The 14,218-nt window shown below is 44.5% G+C and overlaps 1 protein-coding gene across 5 annotated transcripts in view; it reads right to left on the reverse strand.

Annotated features, from left to right (window-relative positions):
• Positions 1-414: 414 nt before the first annotated feature.
• RAPH1 (Ras association (RalGDS/AF-6) and pleckstrin homology domains 1) overlaps positions 415-14,218 on the reverse strand; it is a 72,689-nt gene continuing 58,885 nt past the window's right edge. For 4 of the 5 annotated variants that reach the window (XM_081903938.1, XM_081903937.1, XM_081903940.1 and 1 more), the window contains 10 exons: positions 12,391-12,468; positions 11,206-11,365; positions 10,414-10,535; positions 8,994-9,059; positions 8,200-8,343; positions 6,911-7,021; positions 6,389-6,487; positions 5,403-5,523; positions 4,617-4,762; positions 415-3,386 (listed from right to left, as the gene is read on the reverse strand). In XM_081903938.1, the coding sequence (XP_081760064.1) occupies positions 1,401-3,386; positions 4,617-4,762; positions 5,403-5,523; positions 6,389-6,487; positions 6,911-7,021; positions 8,200-8,343; positions 8,994-9,059; positions 10,414-10,535; positions 11,206-11,365; positions 12,391-12,468 (3,033 nt within the window). In that variant the 3' untranslated portion in view covers positions 415-1,400. The other variant, XM_081903941.1, reaches the window with a different exon arrangement.

Genomic DNA, 14,218 nt, shown 5'->3' on the forward strand with positions numbered 1-14,218 from the left:
CCCAATTGGGTGAGCAAACCCCATTTTCTCCACACTTCAAGCGGGAAGGTTGAAGCGGGTTTGCAAGTGCGCTTGGCTGAACACGCTCACAGCAGCCCTGCCCGTAACCCAGAACCTCGTGCCATCCAACATCTGAGGGCTGGCCAACTTTTCTCCACAGATACATGTTTTGAACGTCGGGAGACGGCTCGCGTTGAGCGTTAATCTTAAGAGATGCAGGTGCTCTTGGGTCGTATGCAAGATGGGATCTTGGCAACCTGCTGAGTAGCACCAGAGCAAGGAGCTTGCGAACTGAGCCGAATTGGTGGTCACACGACAACTGGCACCCCCAGAATGATTCTGAACTGAGCTTGCAGATGCACCATTTCTGCTTAAATGCCAAACGGATATCTAAATAAAAATGAGTAACATGGATTAGAAGAGTGTGTATTTATTCTAATTAAAAGCACGATCCCTTCAGAGAAAATCCCACTTGGTTCATTGCAAGTTGCTCCCTGGTAAGCGTGAACAGGATTGGAGCCGGATCCTACACCTATTTAGTCACAAATATGTCTCCGCCGTGTTCCATGGGGCTTACACCTAAGTGCAGAAAGGTGTAATAAAGGGCAGTGTCTTCTTAAGCGTTTTGATTAAATAAATCCTTTCCTTTCCCCTTAACAGTTCCAGAAGGGAATGTCTGTATTTCGAAGTCCAAATATATTTAACTCCAGGCCCACAATACAACACATCCCCTTTCCTATGTATGGATTTAATCTCAGTAGTATTACAACCAGAATGTTTTGGTAGATTGTTTCGGAGTTTTCAATCAACTGACAGTGTATGAACGCCGATAGAATCTGTCAGTACCCTATACCCGTCACCGACTGGGGAAAATAGGTTTTTTTTCCTGATTAAAGTGCCTCCTATTATCTTCAATTTTTAAAAGGGCATTTCTTTTAAGATGTGCCATCCAATTTCCGGTAATATACATATCGGTTGACTGAAACAAATAAATACAGATGTACAAAAACATTCTGGTTAGCCTCTATCATTGCAACAAAATACTTCACAATATATTATATACCTACATTTATAATACATGCACCAACATGTCTCACGTGACAGACAACAGATGTTTTCCTGAATTGCAGGAAAAAGAAGTGTTTCAAAGATTTTGGTCCAATCCGTAAGGAGGATCTCAAAAGAGTTAGCCCGCCCCTTGCCCCAATAAACCAACTGCAAACAGAGAAATCTTTTGGAGTGATTGTGAACCAAAACAGGCGCCCATAGCTTCTGTTCGCGTGTGTTGTGTGTGCATGCATGCGTGTACACACACACACACACACACAGCTATTAAGACAAGGAGCTTCACAAGTGTATCAGACATGTCATTCGTAGAGTTCACTGGCGGCCACTTACTATCACCAGTCTCGAGAGAGTTTGGTGTTTTGATCCCTCTTGGGGGGCGCCGGCGGCGGACCTCTCCGTAACGTTGCATAGCCCGATATGTGGCTGCCTCCAAAGTTGCTGCTCTTCTGCTTCTCCGTGAGAAGTTCCGGCGGGGGCGGGGGCAAAGCCATGTCATCCATGGTGGCCGTCGGCTCCGCCCTGGATATCCGAGCCGAGGAGAGGGAGCCGTGCCGCGTGATGGACTTGCGCTGCAGAGTCCTGTTCAGGTCGGCCAGGAACCCGGGCTGAACGCTAAGGCCAGACTTGGGCGAGGTGGGCACTTGCGGAGCCACGGCTGCCTGCGGAGCCGCCGCGGCGGCCTGCGCTTCGGCCATTTCCGCCTGCGTGAGCCGGGTGCTGTCGTTGCGCTTGGGGCGGGTGGGGGGAGGAGCTTTCTTCCCCGACTGTTTGGACCATGGGGGCTGGGGCTGAGGGTTGACGACGGCCACTTTGGGAGAGGTGTTGCCCGAAAACACGGCGGGAATCTCGATGGGCGGCAGAGGGAGGTCGATTTCAGGCGGCGGAGGGGGGAAGTCTGAATCCGACGGAGGGGAAGGAAACTCTTCCACGGTACCCTTCCCGGGCGCACCTGTGGCAAGTGCCTTTGCGGAAATTCCCGCTTGCTGAAGTACGATAGGGAGATTGAGCTTTCCTGGCTTTGGGGGAGCTGCAGGGGGGAGCGGAGTCTCCTTCACAGGAGACCCCAAAGGCTCTGGCGGAGGTGCAAATTTGCTGACCAGGCTATCCACCGACGGTCTCTTTGATTCGTGGTACTCCGCTGAGCTGTTGGATTTTATGCTGGAGTTCCGCTGGGGAGTCGGTGGCGGCTTCTTTCCTCCTGGGCTGGAGGTCTTAGTAGACTTCTTGACCGGGGAACCCCCCCCTGCCTTGTCCGGCGTGGGAGACACCACCGCCGGAGCAGGGGAAGGCGGCGGAGGAAAGGCTAGGCTACTTTCAGGTGGCGGAGGAGGAAAGTCGGGAGATGGGACGGCGGTGGGCTGCCATTTCGGCTTGGCTTTGACTGCTGGAGGAGACTGCGGTGGCACATTCAGAGGGGTGGGCTTTAAAGGCTGAGGCTCTGAAGCCGGCATGGGAGGCGGAGGGAAGTGGCTGGCGATTTGCTTCACCACCGATGGCACAGGGGACTGCGGCGAGGGCGGAAGTTTGCCGGAGTAGCTCTGCTGCTTGGGCAAAGTGGGCGGGGGGAGAGGCCCTAGCGGGACAGGAGACAGGGGAACCTGCGGAGTTGCAAAACTGGGCTGCTTCTTCATCGCTGAAGGAACCAGGGCAGGGGGCGTGGGTTGTGCCGCGACAGGCGAGGCGGCTTTTGAGCTGCTCTGTGTAGGCAGAGTCATGGCAGGCTTAGGAGGGGCTTGAGGAGGCGGGGGCGCAGGCATAGGCGGGGGAGGCGGCGGCGTGGCAGGGGCCGCGGCTGGCGCCGGAGGAATATTCTGATGAATCTGGTGGATTTTGAGAGGAGGGGGAGGAGGGGGTGGCGGCGTGAATTGTGGCACTGACGGGATGGAGGGCACGGGCTTCATGAGCTGCGCCATAGCTGAGCCGGGGGTGGGGGGAGGCGGCGGGGGCGGCGGCGGAGGGACCACGCCATTAGGGGGCACTGGGTTCTGGGGTTTTGCCGGTGGCAGGATTGGTGGGGGTTGCTGCATCATATGGGGGGGCTTGAAGAGAAGCCCCCCATGCTGAGAGGCGTTCTGCAGCCTTGTTATCGTGCTGTACTTCACAAAGATGGTGGCTGAGCCGCCTCCCGATGACATGGACTGGCTGGGGAGGGGCGGCGGCGGAGGGGGTGGCGGTGGAGGAGGGGGTGGCGGAGGAGGGGGCGGGGGCGGAAGGGGAGGCGATGGCTGTGAAGCTGAATATAGGGGGGTCGCTTTGGCCTGCGGAGACAAGGCTGGTGGGACTGAAGTAAAGGGTCGACTTATTGAGTCCATTCTAGCCTAAAAGGGAATACAAAAAAAAAACAAAATAAAATTCAAACATATATGAAAAGAGAAATGATTATGCAAGTGCCTGCTATAAACTTAACTACTATGATTTACGAAAAGTTGAATAAAGTGTCGTATAACTGAGAGAGAAGGTTGGGTTGGTACTATGTGCAGAGGGACCTGCACAAAGTTCGCAACTGCATTAGGGAAGACTAGATCTCCCATTGCTTTTAGAGCAAAATCCCTCACAACTGCCTAAGGTGGAAATATATATGGCCAAATTTGACGGGAGGGGAATGCAAGTGACCAAGCACTGATAATCAATACACAGAGTGAAAACCATCACGACTAACTATATCACAGAATAGGAAGGGGAGTCAAGGCATGCAGGGATTATTGCACTGGGGGGCGGGGGGGGGGGGAAGGAAGGAAGGGGTCAAACAGAAGGCACCAAGAGTTCTGGTCAAGTTATTAAGGTGATTTACTTTGTGACATCTGTTAATAGATAATGGACCACCAAATGAACAATCCTATATTTTATGCCCGTTCCTCCGCATTATGTGATTATTTGAGGGAAGCATTGTGAAACGATGGTTTCCTGCAATTTAGAGCTATGCATACCATTGCAAAGAGTACTTATCTGAAATTCAGCAAGCTATAGAATGAAGCTATAGATTCTTCATTCTGGAAGAATTTTCCAGCAATATATGCTAAACCAGAACCATGTCAGATTATTAATAAATTGGGGGTGGGGGGGGGTGCATGACATTGTCAAATTAGGGCACTAAACGCTCAGGCACTTGTGGACTAATCAGTGTGCTTAAATATTAGATATCTCTTGAAAAAAGTTAGTCTGCATGATTTTGGTTGCATCATTCACCCAGGTTAATAGTTCAAACAAGGCCCCTGACCTTAACTCTACCCCTGCTTAAGTCATCACAGCAGTGGAGCTCTGAGCTGTTCCGGGTTTTGCATTTGCCACATGAGACTGCGAGGCAACAGGAAAACAAAACAAAACATAGCATAAAACATAGGGGAGCAAGCTGCGACATGAAGCAACTGTTACCATAATGGTATATTCCCAGAATGGATGAGGCTTGGCTATTTCTCCAAATTTAATGGAGAATTCTTGGCTGCTTCCTCACGTAGGAATCATGGATAACAAGCAAGGCCAATGTTACGCAATGACGAAATTCATACCCTATCACGGTAATATAGTATTGTCTGTTGTATGATACTTACGCTAATTTTGCCGGACTCTTCCAGTTGGGTTCCCCGTTTCCAGGCCTCTGAGAAGATGGAGCTAACGATACTTTGAGAACGGACATGTCCTGTTTGGGTATCTGAAACTCCGCTATCTGATTGATTAGAATGATTGGATTGAGATTCTGCGAAAAGAAATGCAGAACACACATTGGGCATCAATGTGCAAAACCCACAAAAACAAGTTTATTTGAGTGAATCACTCTCACATGTATAATCGACTCCATGTCATAACTGTCAACTTACAGATTTGAAAATAAGGGACCAGCAGCCTCAAAAATAAGGGAGCAGCAGCCAAAATAAGGGATTTTCCGGGCACAGGTATGTTCAACTTCTGAGCCCCTCTGAGCCAAAGGCAGAAAAACCAGCCAGCAGCCAAATAAAGCCTCATCAATAAGGGACAGCAGCGGGACATGGCACTGGGATAAGGGACTGTCCCGCCAAATAAGGGACACTTGACAGCTATGCTCCATGAGTGAGCTGGAAGAAACTCAATGGAATCGAATGCTTTCTCTGTTCATTTAACAACTGAAAACAGTGCACAGGACTGAACAGAAGCCTCTTTCATCTTGATGCTCTGGCAACGAGTCCCACAAACACTGCCTCAATGTAATTATTCTTTAGTTCACGTTCTTCACATTTGAAAAGGTGTATGTTTCTGAATTAAATGGTAGGTCTCGTTTTCATGTCACCCAAGGGGTGTTTTTACAGTGAATCAGAACTTCTTAAAACATTTTATAGAAACAGAATGGTACTGAGGCTTACCTGGCAAACTAGATGAACTGGATCCAGACTTGATACTAGAACTGGAGAGGGATGTCCAGTCATATGCCGATTCTGTCCTTTTCAGGGCTTCTTGATAGTTTACGTACAATTGTTTCCCATACTGAACAAAACAGAACAGGGAATGTGAACACTACATGATTCAAATCCCAAGCTTATCAACCCCATCCCTTTCATTTCAGACTAGTGGGCTTGCTCCTGACAAAACCTACACTGTAAGATTAGCTGAAATTTTGTTTGGTGCCTGCTGGAGTCTTGGTTTCTTATTACCAATCTGCACTGAAAGCTAGAAACAGCTGCTCGCCTGATGGAATAACAACTATCTGGAAAGTGCCATGGGGTGAAATTGGTAGTTCTAGCCAATAACTCTTCTAACACACCAAGTTACAATTCTCCAGACAACTACAGAGCTTTGCACATGAGGGTATAGGGAAAAATCAAGAAGGCACAGATGCCATCCCAAGCACGAAGTTCCATATGACATGGACTCCTAGGAAGAGGGTTACTTGTCAAAGGAGGAATAAAAATATTAAAGAGGCTGGAAACGCTTCAGCGTAAAAATAAATGGTCACAGAATGCAGATTGAGTGATACCCAACTAGGTCATACTCAAGAGTAGACCCAGATTTCAAATCTAAGGGAGACTAAAGTTGGGCATCACCTATTAATTTGGACGTACTTTTGGTTTAATGTGTTATACCAGCCTGGAAATGCATATTCTGATGACCAGCAGAGTAAATAAAAACAGATAACTTTAAATTGTTACAACAATCCATTTTTATATAATCATATACTTTGTTATATGCTAGTAACAATTTTTAAAACAATATATTTAAATCCGATTTTTGGAATCCCTGCCCTTAAAAACAGTGTCTATGTTTGGACATTAGCAAAGCCATTCTGTGTTTATACTTTCCAACTCTTATGGTACGACAGCTATTGGGAGAGTAGCAGAGAACTGGAACATACCTTAGCGATACGGATGCCATTTACCCACTGATGTAGGGTTCTGATATCATCACAACACAAATATTTAATATATTGCGATTTCTTCTGAATCTGAGGATGCTGTAAGAGAAACATCAGGGTGAACCGAATTTAAAAATAACAACCTTAACCTTACAGCATTAAGGTTCCTAGGGAAGCAGAACAGTCATGTTCAAAGATTTTGCAGTTGCAATAGCAAAAAGTGAGGAATGCATCCTTTGAATGCCAGGGTTCATATGTCTTCACTGAAGCTGTTGACAGAAACTGCTGCAAAATATGATTAAGAACTTGCCGCCTTCTCTCAAAGGCAAATGAAAACAGGATCTGATGGAGAGGGTGTCAAATCAATACTGGCTGATACAAAATAAGCCTTTTTTTGCGTTTCATGCAGAAATGGGCAACACGCAGCACACAAGGTACACGAAGCTTTCCAACAACTAGTCTGTGGCCTTTTCCCCTTCCCCTTTTCATTTCTCATATTGACAGCTACTACTCAACACTTACTTTAAGTACTAAACAATAGTCTGTAGGGGCTTTATACTTATTCCGATAGTCTTGGCCGTAGTAAACATTTACATGGTCCAGCTGAAGGAAGCATACAAGATCCCGAGAGACCTATAAAAAGAAACACATACGGTCATGGATGTAGAAACCCTCAAATCATTTTACCGTAACTCTTTCAAAGTTACCTCCTGTGTAACTTTCAGGTTAATGTAAACACAAGGAACTAATCTCAGTAGGCAACTAGAATAAAACAAATTAACCCAAGACAGAAATAAAAACATTAGTACTATATAATCAGCAGAATGGAAAATGTAACAAGATCAAAGTGGAACAATTTTCTAGGATCTCTCAACTATGAAAAGAACTTCAAATTAGATTAAAATGCCGGTGTTTCCAAAGTAAAAAACAATGCCTTCGTGACATACACTAAGTCACTATTGAATTAGCACATAATATATATATATATTTCAACTGTGATATCCTAATGGAACCCAACTGGAAATTAAGAAAAGCATGAGTGTTAAAATATTACCAGAAAGGGGACATTAAGATTTCTTTATCAGGTGGTGATTAATATTAAATAGATATTTTCATCATTATTGGGAGCGTTTTCATTCAAAAACTGAGTCCACCATGGGAATGGGTAAAAGATGGGGCTTGGTTAACCAAAGACCGTATTTTTTGCTCTATAAGACTCCCCTTTTCCCTCCGAAAAAGTAAGGGGAAATGTGTGTGTGTCTTATGGAGCGAATGCAGGCTGCACAGCTATCCCAGAAGCCAGAACAGCAAGAGGGATCATTGCTTTCACTGCGCAGCGATCCCTCTTGCTGTTCTGCCTTCTGAGATTCAGAATTTTTTATTTTTTATTTTCCTCCTCCAAAAACTAGGTGCGTCTTGTGGTCTGGTGCGTCTTATAGAGCGAAAAATACGGTATCTTCTGACAGAGATTGAAATAGATTCAGTTATCAGAGCTTGCTACTACTTATTCCTTCTTGGAAGAGGAAGAGTTGGGAATTATGGGTAGGACTCATCTAACCGACCCCATCAGTGGAAGCCCCCTATGCAAGGACCTCCGCTTGTGCAATGGGGCTTCCCCCCTTTCCTCCCCAGGAAATCGGCTTGGGAGAGTGGGGCGGAACCCTCAGAACAGTGTGGGAGAGGAAGAGAAGGGGTATCATTTTATCTGGCAGGCTGCAAACTTGAGCCGATGGGAGTGACAAACTGGGATGTCAGGGTTTTGAAAAGATGAGAGTGGCACAAGTCTTCTGTTTTAGAAGCAGAAGATTCACCTTTGCCTTTCCTTTGGGAACATAGTAGATTCCAGAAGCACGCAGAAGAAAATAACGCTTCTTCCAAGATTTTTTGCCATCATCCTTCAGCCACAAGACACCCTCAATTTCTGGCACCGTTACCGAGCTTCCGCAAAAACACTCCTGGAATAGAAAGTTAACATAGATTTGAAGAGAACATTCTGCAGTCACAGGGATGTTTCTTCCAACACACATTAGCTAACCTTGAAGTCTTCAGCCTTTTTGTCCTCTACAGTAAATTAGCACAGTTATTTCGGCTCTATCCTGGCACTCATTACTGACTTGACCAATGGATTTAGATTATGAGCTCTGTAAGGTAAAGGTACCCCTGACCATTGGGTCCAGTCATGGCCGACTCTGGGGTTGCGGCGCTCATCTCACTTTATTGGCCAAGGGAGCCGACGTACAGCTTCCGGGTCATGTGGACAGCATGACTAAGCCGCTTCTGGCGCACCAGAGCAGTGCACGGAAATGCCGTTTACCTTCCCGCTGGAGCGGTACCTATTTATCTACTTGCACCTTGACGTGCTTTCGAACTGCTAGGTTGGCAGGAGCAGGGACCAAGCAATGGGAGCTCACCCCGTCGCGGGGATTCGAACTGCCGACCTTCTGATCGGCAAGTCCTAGGCTCTGTGGTTTAACCCACAGCGCCACCCGCGTCCCTATGAGCTCTGTAGGCAGGACTTAAGATTTCTTCACCCTTTTTGCATAGCAATAAATGAATAGCAGCAGTAGCAAAACAGCCACCACATCAATAATGTGGAAAGTCTCACCTCCAGTAGTACTTCCTTGTTCCTGTCTGCCATTTCAGAGGTTTCTCTTTTCCCTAGAAGATAATTCTGTAAGAGAGGGATTGAGACTTCAGCTGAAGTACTTAGAATTCAGAAATTTAATCATCATGATAACCCTATGCTGATAACGGCGTCGTTTCTGAGAATAACTTCTCCAGGTTTATACACAAAAAAACCCCTATAAACCAGAGAAGTTTTTAAAAATTTTATTTAAAGTACTTACACTCTCTTCTGGATTCGATCCAGATAACTGAATCTACATGTGCTTGCCAAATACCTGACCCAATCAGGACTCGGCTAAATATACAATTCTGTAAAACCAAACGTTTACTCCCTTGGAATCTTTGTGCAAGGTATCTATGAAGCCTTTGATTGAAGTAATTAGGATGGGATTGGGCATCAAAGTTGTTGGAATATTGGGCGGGGGGAATCTATGGAATATTTATGACAATTAAGATAGGCAATTTGGATTCAAAACCAATCTGTAGCATGGGACAAAGCAGAGATATCTCTTGTTTATCTTGCCACAGAACCACTAGGAAGAAGGCTGAAGCAGAACCGGTCCATGAAATCAACATTATGAAGGAACAAATTCTTTTTGTGGGGGGATGCAGATGATGTCCAGACCTATTAAAACCACTCTCAAACTCAGAAAGGAGTCAGTTTATTTTAAAAAAGGTTGCTGGGCTTCGAATCAACTTTACTAAATCTGAAGTCATGTTTTTTAACATTCCACTCCATTTAAGCTACAAGAGATTTATCTGATATGCTGTTAATCCCTACACGTTACCATAATTTTCACCATTTGCATTCAAATATCTATAAATGTAAACAAAGTTACTTTTATGGCAAAGCGTGGGAAAGGATGGGGAAACTTGGTAGCGTTTGAGAAAAAACGCCCTTCCTTAAACAACTCTGTTTATTTCAAATGCTCCTTACAACAGATAAATAAATTGCAAAAAAAAAAAAAGTACACCAGTTTGCATTTGGCTCAAGAATACCCCAAATTTTGAAGGGTCTCATATACAAGCCAGCAAGTGAAGGGGTCTGGGGAATGTCCAATAGCTCTCTATTGTAAGACTAAACATATAAGTCACATGGTTCCCATTGTGGCTGAGGACAGACAATGGGTAAAATTGGAGTCTGGGGAGACTGCCAGGGCTCTGCTTTTTGTTCACTCATTTTACAAACATAAATTTCAATCCTCAGAGTGGTTAAATAAGAGATTTACAAAAGTGAACGCTTAAAGTTCCATCAAAGAGAACTGTGGTTTTAGTCCCAGAGAAAATTTATTAAAGAGAGATATTTCCGCTATTGTGTATATAATTTATGTTTCATATATTAAAATATAGTAAGTGTCTGAAAGGTGCTCAGATGCGGGGTGGGGGAGCAATATACTCACCTGGGGATTTTTGAAAAGTGCATATTTTTCTATACGTTCTACAAACATAAGTTTATTTTGACTGTCTCTTGTCCAGTTGAGGAGGTTTTCTACCAAGTTTTCATGGTCTTCAAAGATTCTCTCTGCGTAATAAACAAATCACATAATAAATATTCTAAGCTATAAACACAGGAGTGGGGTGTTTTTTTTTGGGGGGGGGGGCAATGGTTTGCTGACTCATGACAAAAAGCAGTAATGACATGGTTAAATATATCTGATATATATGTGTCACCATTTGCCAGGAATCCTGCTTATCAGGACATGCAAATGTGAGCAATATAAACAAACGATGATGGTAATCCTATTTTATTTAAGCTAATAGGACTCCTGAAGTGGATTACCGAAATCAGTAGTAAGACAGTCCCTGCCCTCGGGTTTATAATCCAAAAATGGGGTTTACAGACTTAGAAAGAGCAATGGAACTGGGTTTGTTTACTTGACTTTTTGCCATAGTATTTTCCACATGCAATTATGAGGAGTAGCCACATTAAGCACATCCAGTAATTCCATAGGTTTTTAATAAGAGATCACAAAAAGTACAATGTCAGGCCCTTCACTAAAAGTCTTAGATCTCCGAGATCTAAGTTTGGAATACTGAAAACTCATAGTTTGGAAACTGAAAACTCAAATACCTGAGATTATGAATACAGAGCAAGTTAGCAAAGAGTTCTAAAACAGGACTACGTATCGGTAAAATTCTGCATCCGCTCGGCGCAAGAGACAGGAAGAAGCTGTATTTCAAGTTTTACTAACCCATTTGTAATTCTGAGATGGTTTCTACCAAAGACCAGTCTAAGCTAAAACCGCAGTGGGACTTGTCCATCAAGTTGTCCAGCACTTGTCTTACTGTCTGTCGTTCATCGACCATCATTGTTTTGGAGCTGTCATCTGACATGTGGACTCTAATGACAAGCTGTATGTAGACAGAAGAAGACAGAGTTAAATCAGCCAGGCAGAAGTAGAAAACATAAAAGTAAATGCTAACATGTTCATGTTGACGTTTTTCTAATTAGTCCTATGTTGTTATCAATTAGCTTTAAAAGGCTATAAAATGGCAATCTGAATTAACCTTGCAACTAGCCAACATTTTTGGCTTAATAAGTTGCTATTCTGTGAATAACACCAATTCTCCTGTTGATTTCAGTGGAATTCAAGAGCGAGTTAAGTAACTGCAAACTAAGAAAGGCGCCAAGTCAAAAATTCATGAAATTACATGCATTTTGTTACTGTTATCTCTCAGTAAAACAAGATAATAAGCTAGCTTGCTCCTATTTAGTTTTCATTTGTAGACATACTACCATGGTAAAGGTAAAGGGACCCCTGACCATTAGGTCCAGTCATGACTGACTCCGGGGTTGCGGCGCTCATCTTGCTTTATTGGCCGAGGGAGCCGGCGTACAACTTCTGGGTCATGTGGCCAGCATGACTAAGGCACTTCTGGCAAACCAGAGCAGCGCATGGAAACGCCGTTTACCTTCCCACCGGAGCGGTACCTATTTATCTACTTGCACTTTGATGTGCTTTCAAACTGCTAGGTTGGCAGGAGCAGGGACTGAGCAATGGAAGCTCACCCCGTCGCAGGGATTCGAACCGCCGACCTTCTGATTGGCAAGTCCTAGACTCTGTGGTTTAACCCACAGCGCCACCTGCATCCATGGTACTTGGTTGCAAAATGTGTTAAAATTTAAGACATCTTTAGGGACTCCCCTTTTCACTACTCTATTCAGAATTTGAGAACTAATCAACTAGGATGTGATACAAATGCAAACTGCAGCACCAGATGAGAATATCACGCTAGAAAAATACATGATGTGAATACAACCACGGGAAAATATTTATGCCATATGTATGCATTCCTCAACAGGGAACAAATATTTCAAAACAGACCTCCACAATATATCAAGACTGACTTTGGATAATGCAAGAACTATAGTTTACCTTTTTAACTTGTGCTTCTTTAATCTTCTCTAAAGCAACCCTGATCTTTTCAGCCTTTAGCTTAGCAGCTTGTTCCTCCTGTGGGAGAAGAAAAGTCTGTTTAACCAACACTAAGCAAAGCTTAAACCACTGAAAAACTTTTGAATACTGATTACCCAGAGGCAACAATCACTCAACTAAAACAGTATGATAACGTCTAGTACCGGCATAGGCAAACTCAGCCCTCCAGATGGTTTGAGACTACAATTCCCATCATCCCTGACCACTGGTCCTGTTAGCTAGGGATGATGGGAGTTGTAGTCCCAAAAACATCTGGAGGGCTGAGTTTGCCTGTGCCTGCTCTAGCAGAACCACTTAAAGCAAACTACTATTTGTCATTTCCTTAACTCACCATTTTTCTCACCTGGTATTTTCGTTATTTTTAATGCTTCTTATCCTATTCTTACTATTGCAACACCCTCCAACAATACCCAGCTACAAGTTCTTTAATGGTTCTTCCATCCAAAGAGTTTTCTTGCTTCAAAATTACTTTTCTCTACTGTGAAAGATACCACCAACACCAATTCATCGTCCCCTTCTTAATAAAAAGACATGCGCCATTCGAGTTGGTTTCACCTGACCTAAGCAGCTGCACATTTTTCTACACAGCGGCATTTGTGCTGCACATTTCATCCTCCCGTGAAAACTCTTCCGTTTATGCATTTTCTCCTAGTCACATGTAGCTACTTTCAGCGTCATCATTTTCAGTCTGTTCTACAAAGAGCGGTGAAAAAGGCAACAGCTGCTGACAGCAATGGCCTTGGTTCACCAGCATTACAACTATCTTCAATGAAAGTGACAAGTAAGACGATAACAGCAATAATAAATGAGGCCTGAAACGTTATCTGAATAGTCACTTAGGCAAGAAACAAAGGTGGTTATTAAGCTGGTGTAAGGACCTTCCTTAGATGGTTTCATGCAGCTTGAAAAGTAAAACTGGAGTGGAACTTTTGAAGTATAACTCTTGCAAGCATCTAAATGTTGTTGCCTTTTGGGGGGGTGATGGGGTGATTTAAACACCCAGGAACAACTGTAGGTAAAGGTAAAGGGACCCCTGACCATTAGGTCCAGTCGTGGCCGACTCTGGGGTTGCGGCACTCGTCTCGCTTTATTGGCTGAGGGAGCCAGCGTACAGTTTCCAGGTCATGTGGCCAGCATGACTAAGCCGCTTCTGGCGAACCAGAGCAGCGCACGGAAACACCGTTTACCTTCCCGCTGGAGTGGTACCTATTTATCTACTTGCACTCTGACGTGCTTTCGAACTGCTAGGTAGGCAGGAGCAGGGACCGAGCAACGGGAGCTCACCCTGTCGCGGGGATTCGAACTGCCGACCTTCTGATCTGTAAGTCCTAGGCTCTGTGGCTTAACCCACAGCGCCACCCGTGTCCCTAGGGAACAACTGTAGTCCTCCCTTAACTCACTTACATACCCATGGTTTCACATTGGTTGTATTCATTTGGTCTCAAACTATATAGCTATTGGCCGTCCTATCTAGAAAGTCAAACCCAGTTAGACAAGTTATAGCTTATAACCAGTAACTATTTCAAGAGACTGTTATGGTTAGATTAGACTGGCATGTCTCCTTTTCTTCTGTCTATTAATAACACAAGCAATAAGCCATTAGAAGGACCAGCTGCTTTACCCAGAAAAAGACAAGGCTATAAATGGAAGCAAATATTGAAGGTTAGCAACTTAATTATAAAAGGTTGGCAGTGTTGGCAAGACAGAGAGAACTTATAAAAAGTTTGTGCTTATTTTCCAATTTCCATTAAAAAGAGCCCCATAAGCC

Source organism: Podarcis melisellensis, assembly GCF_964234715.1.
Source record: "Podarcis melisellensis genome assembly, chromosome: 1".
NCBI classification, from domain to species: Eukaryota; Metazoa; Chordata; class Lepidosauria; order Squamata; family Lacertidae; genus Podarcis; species Podarcis melisellensis.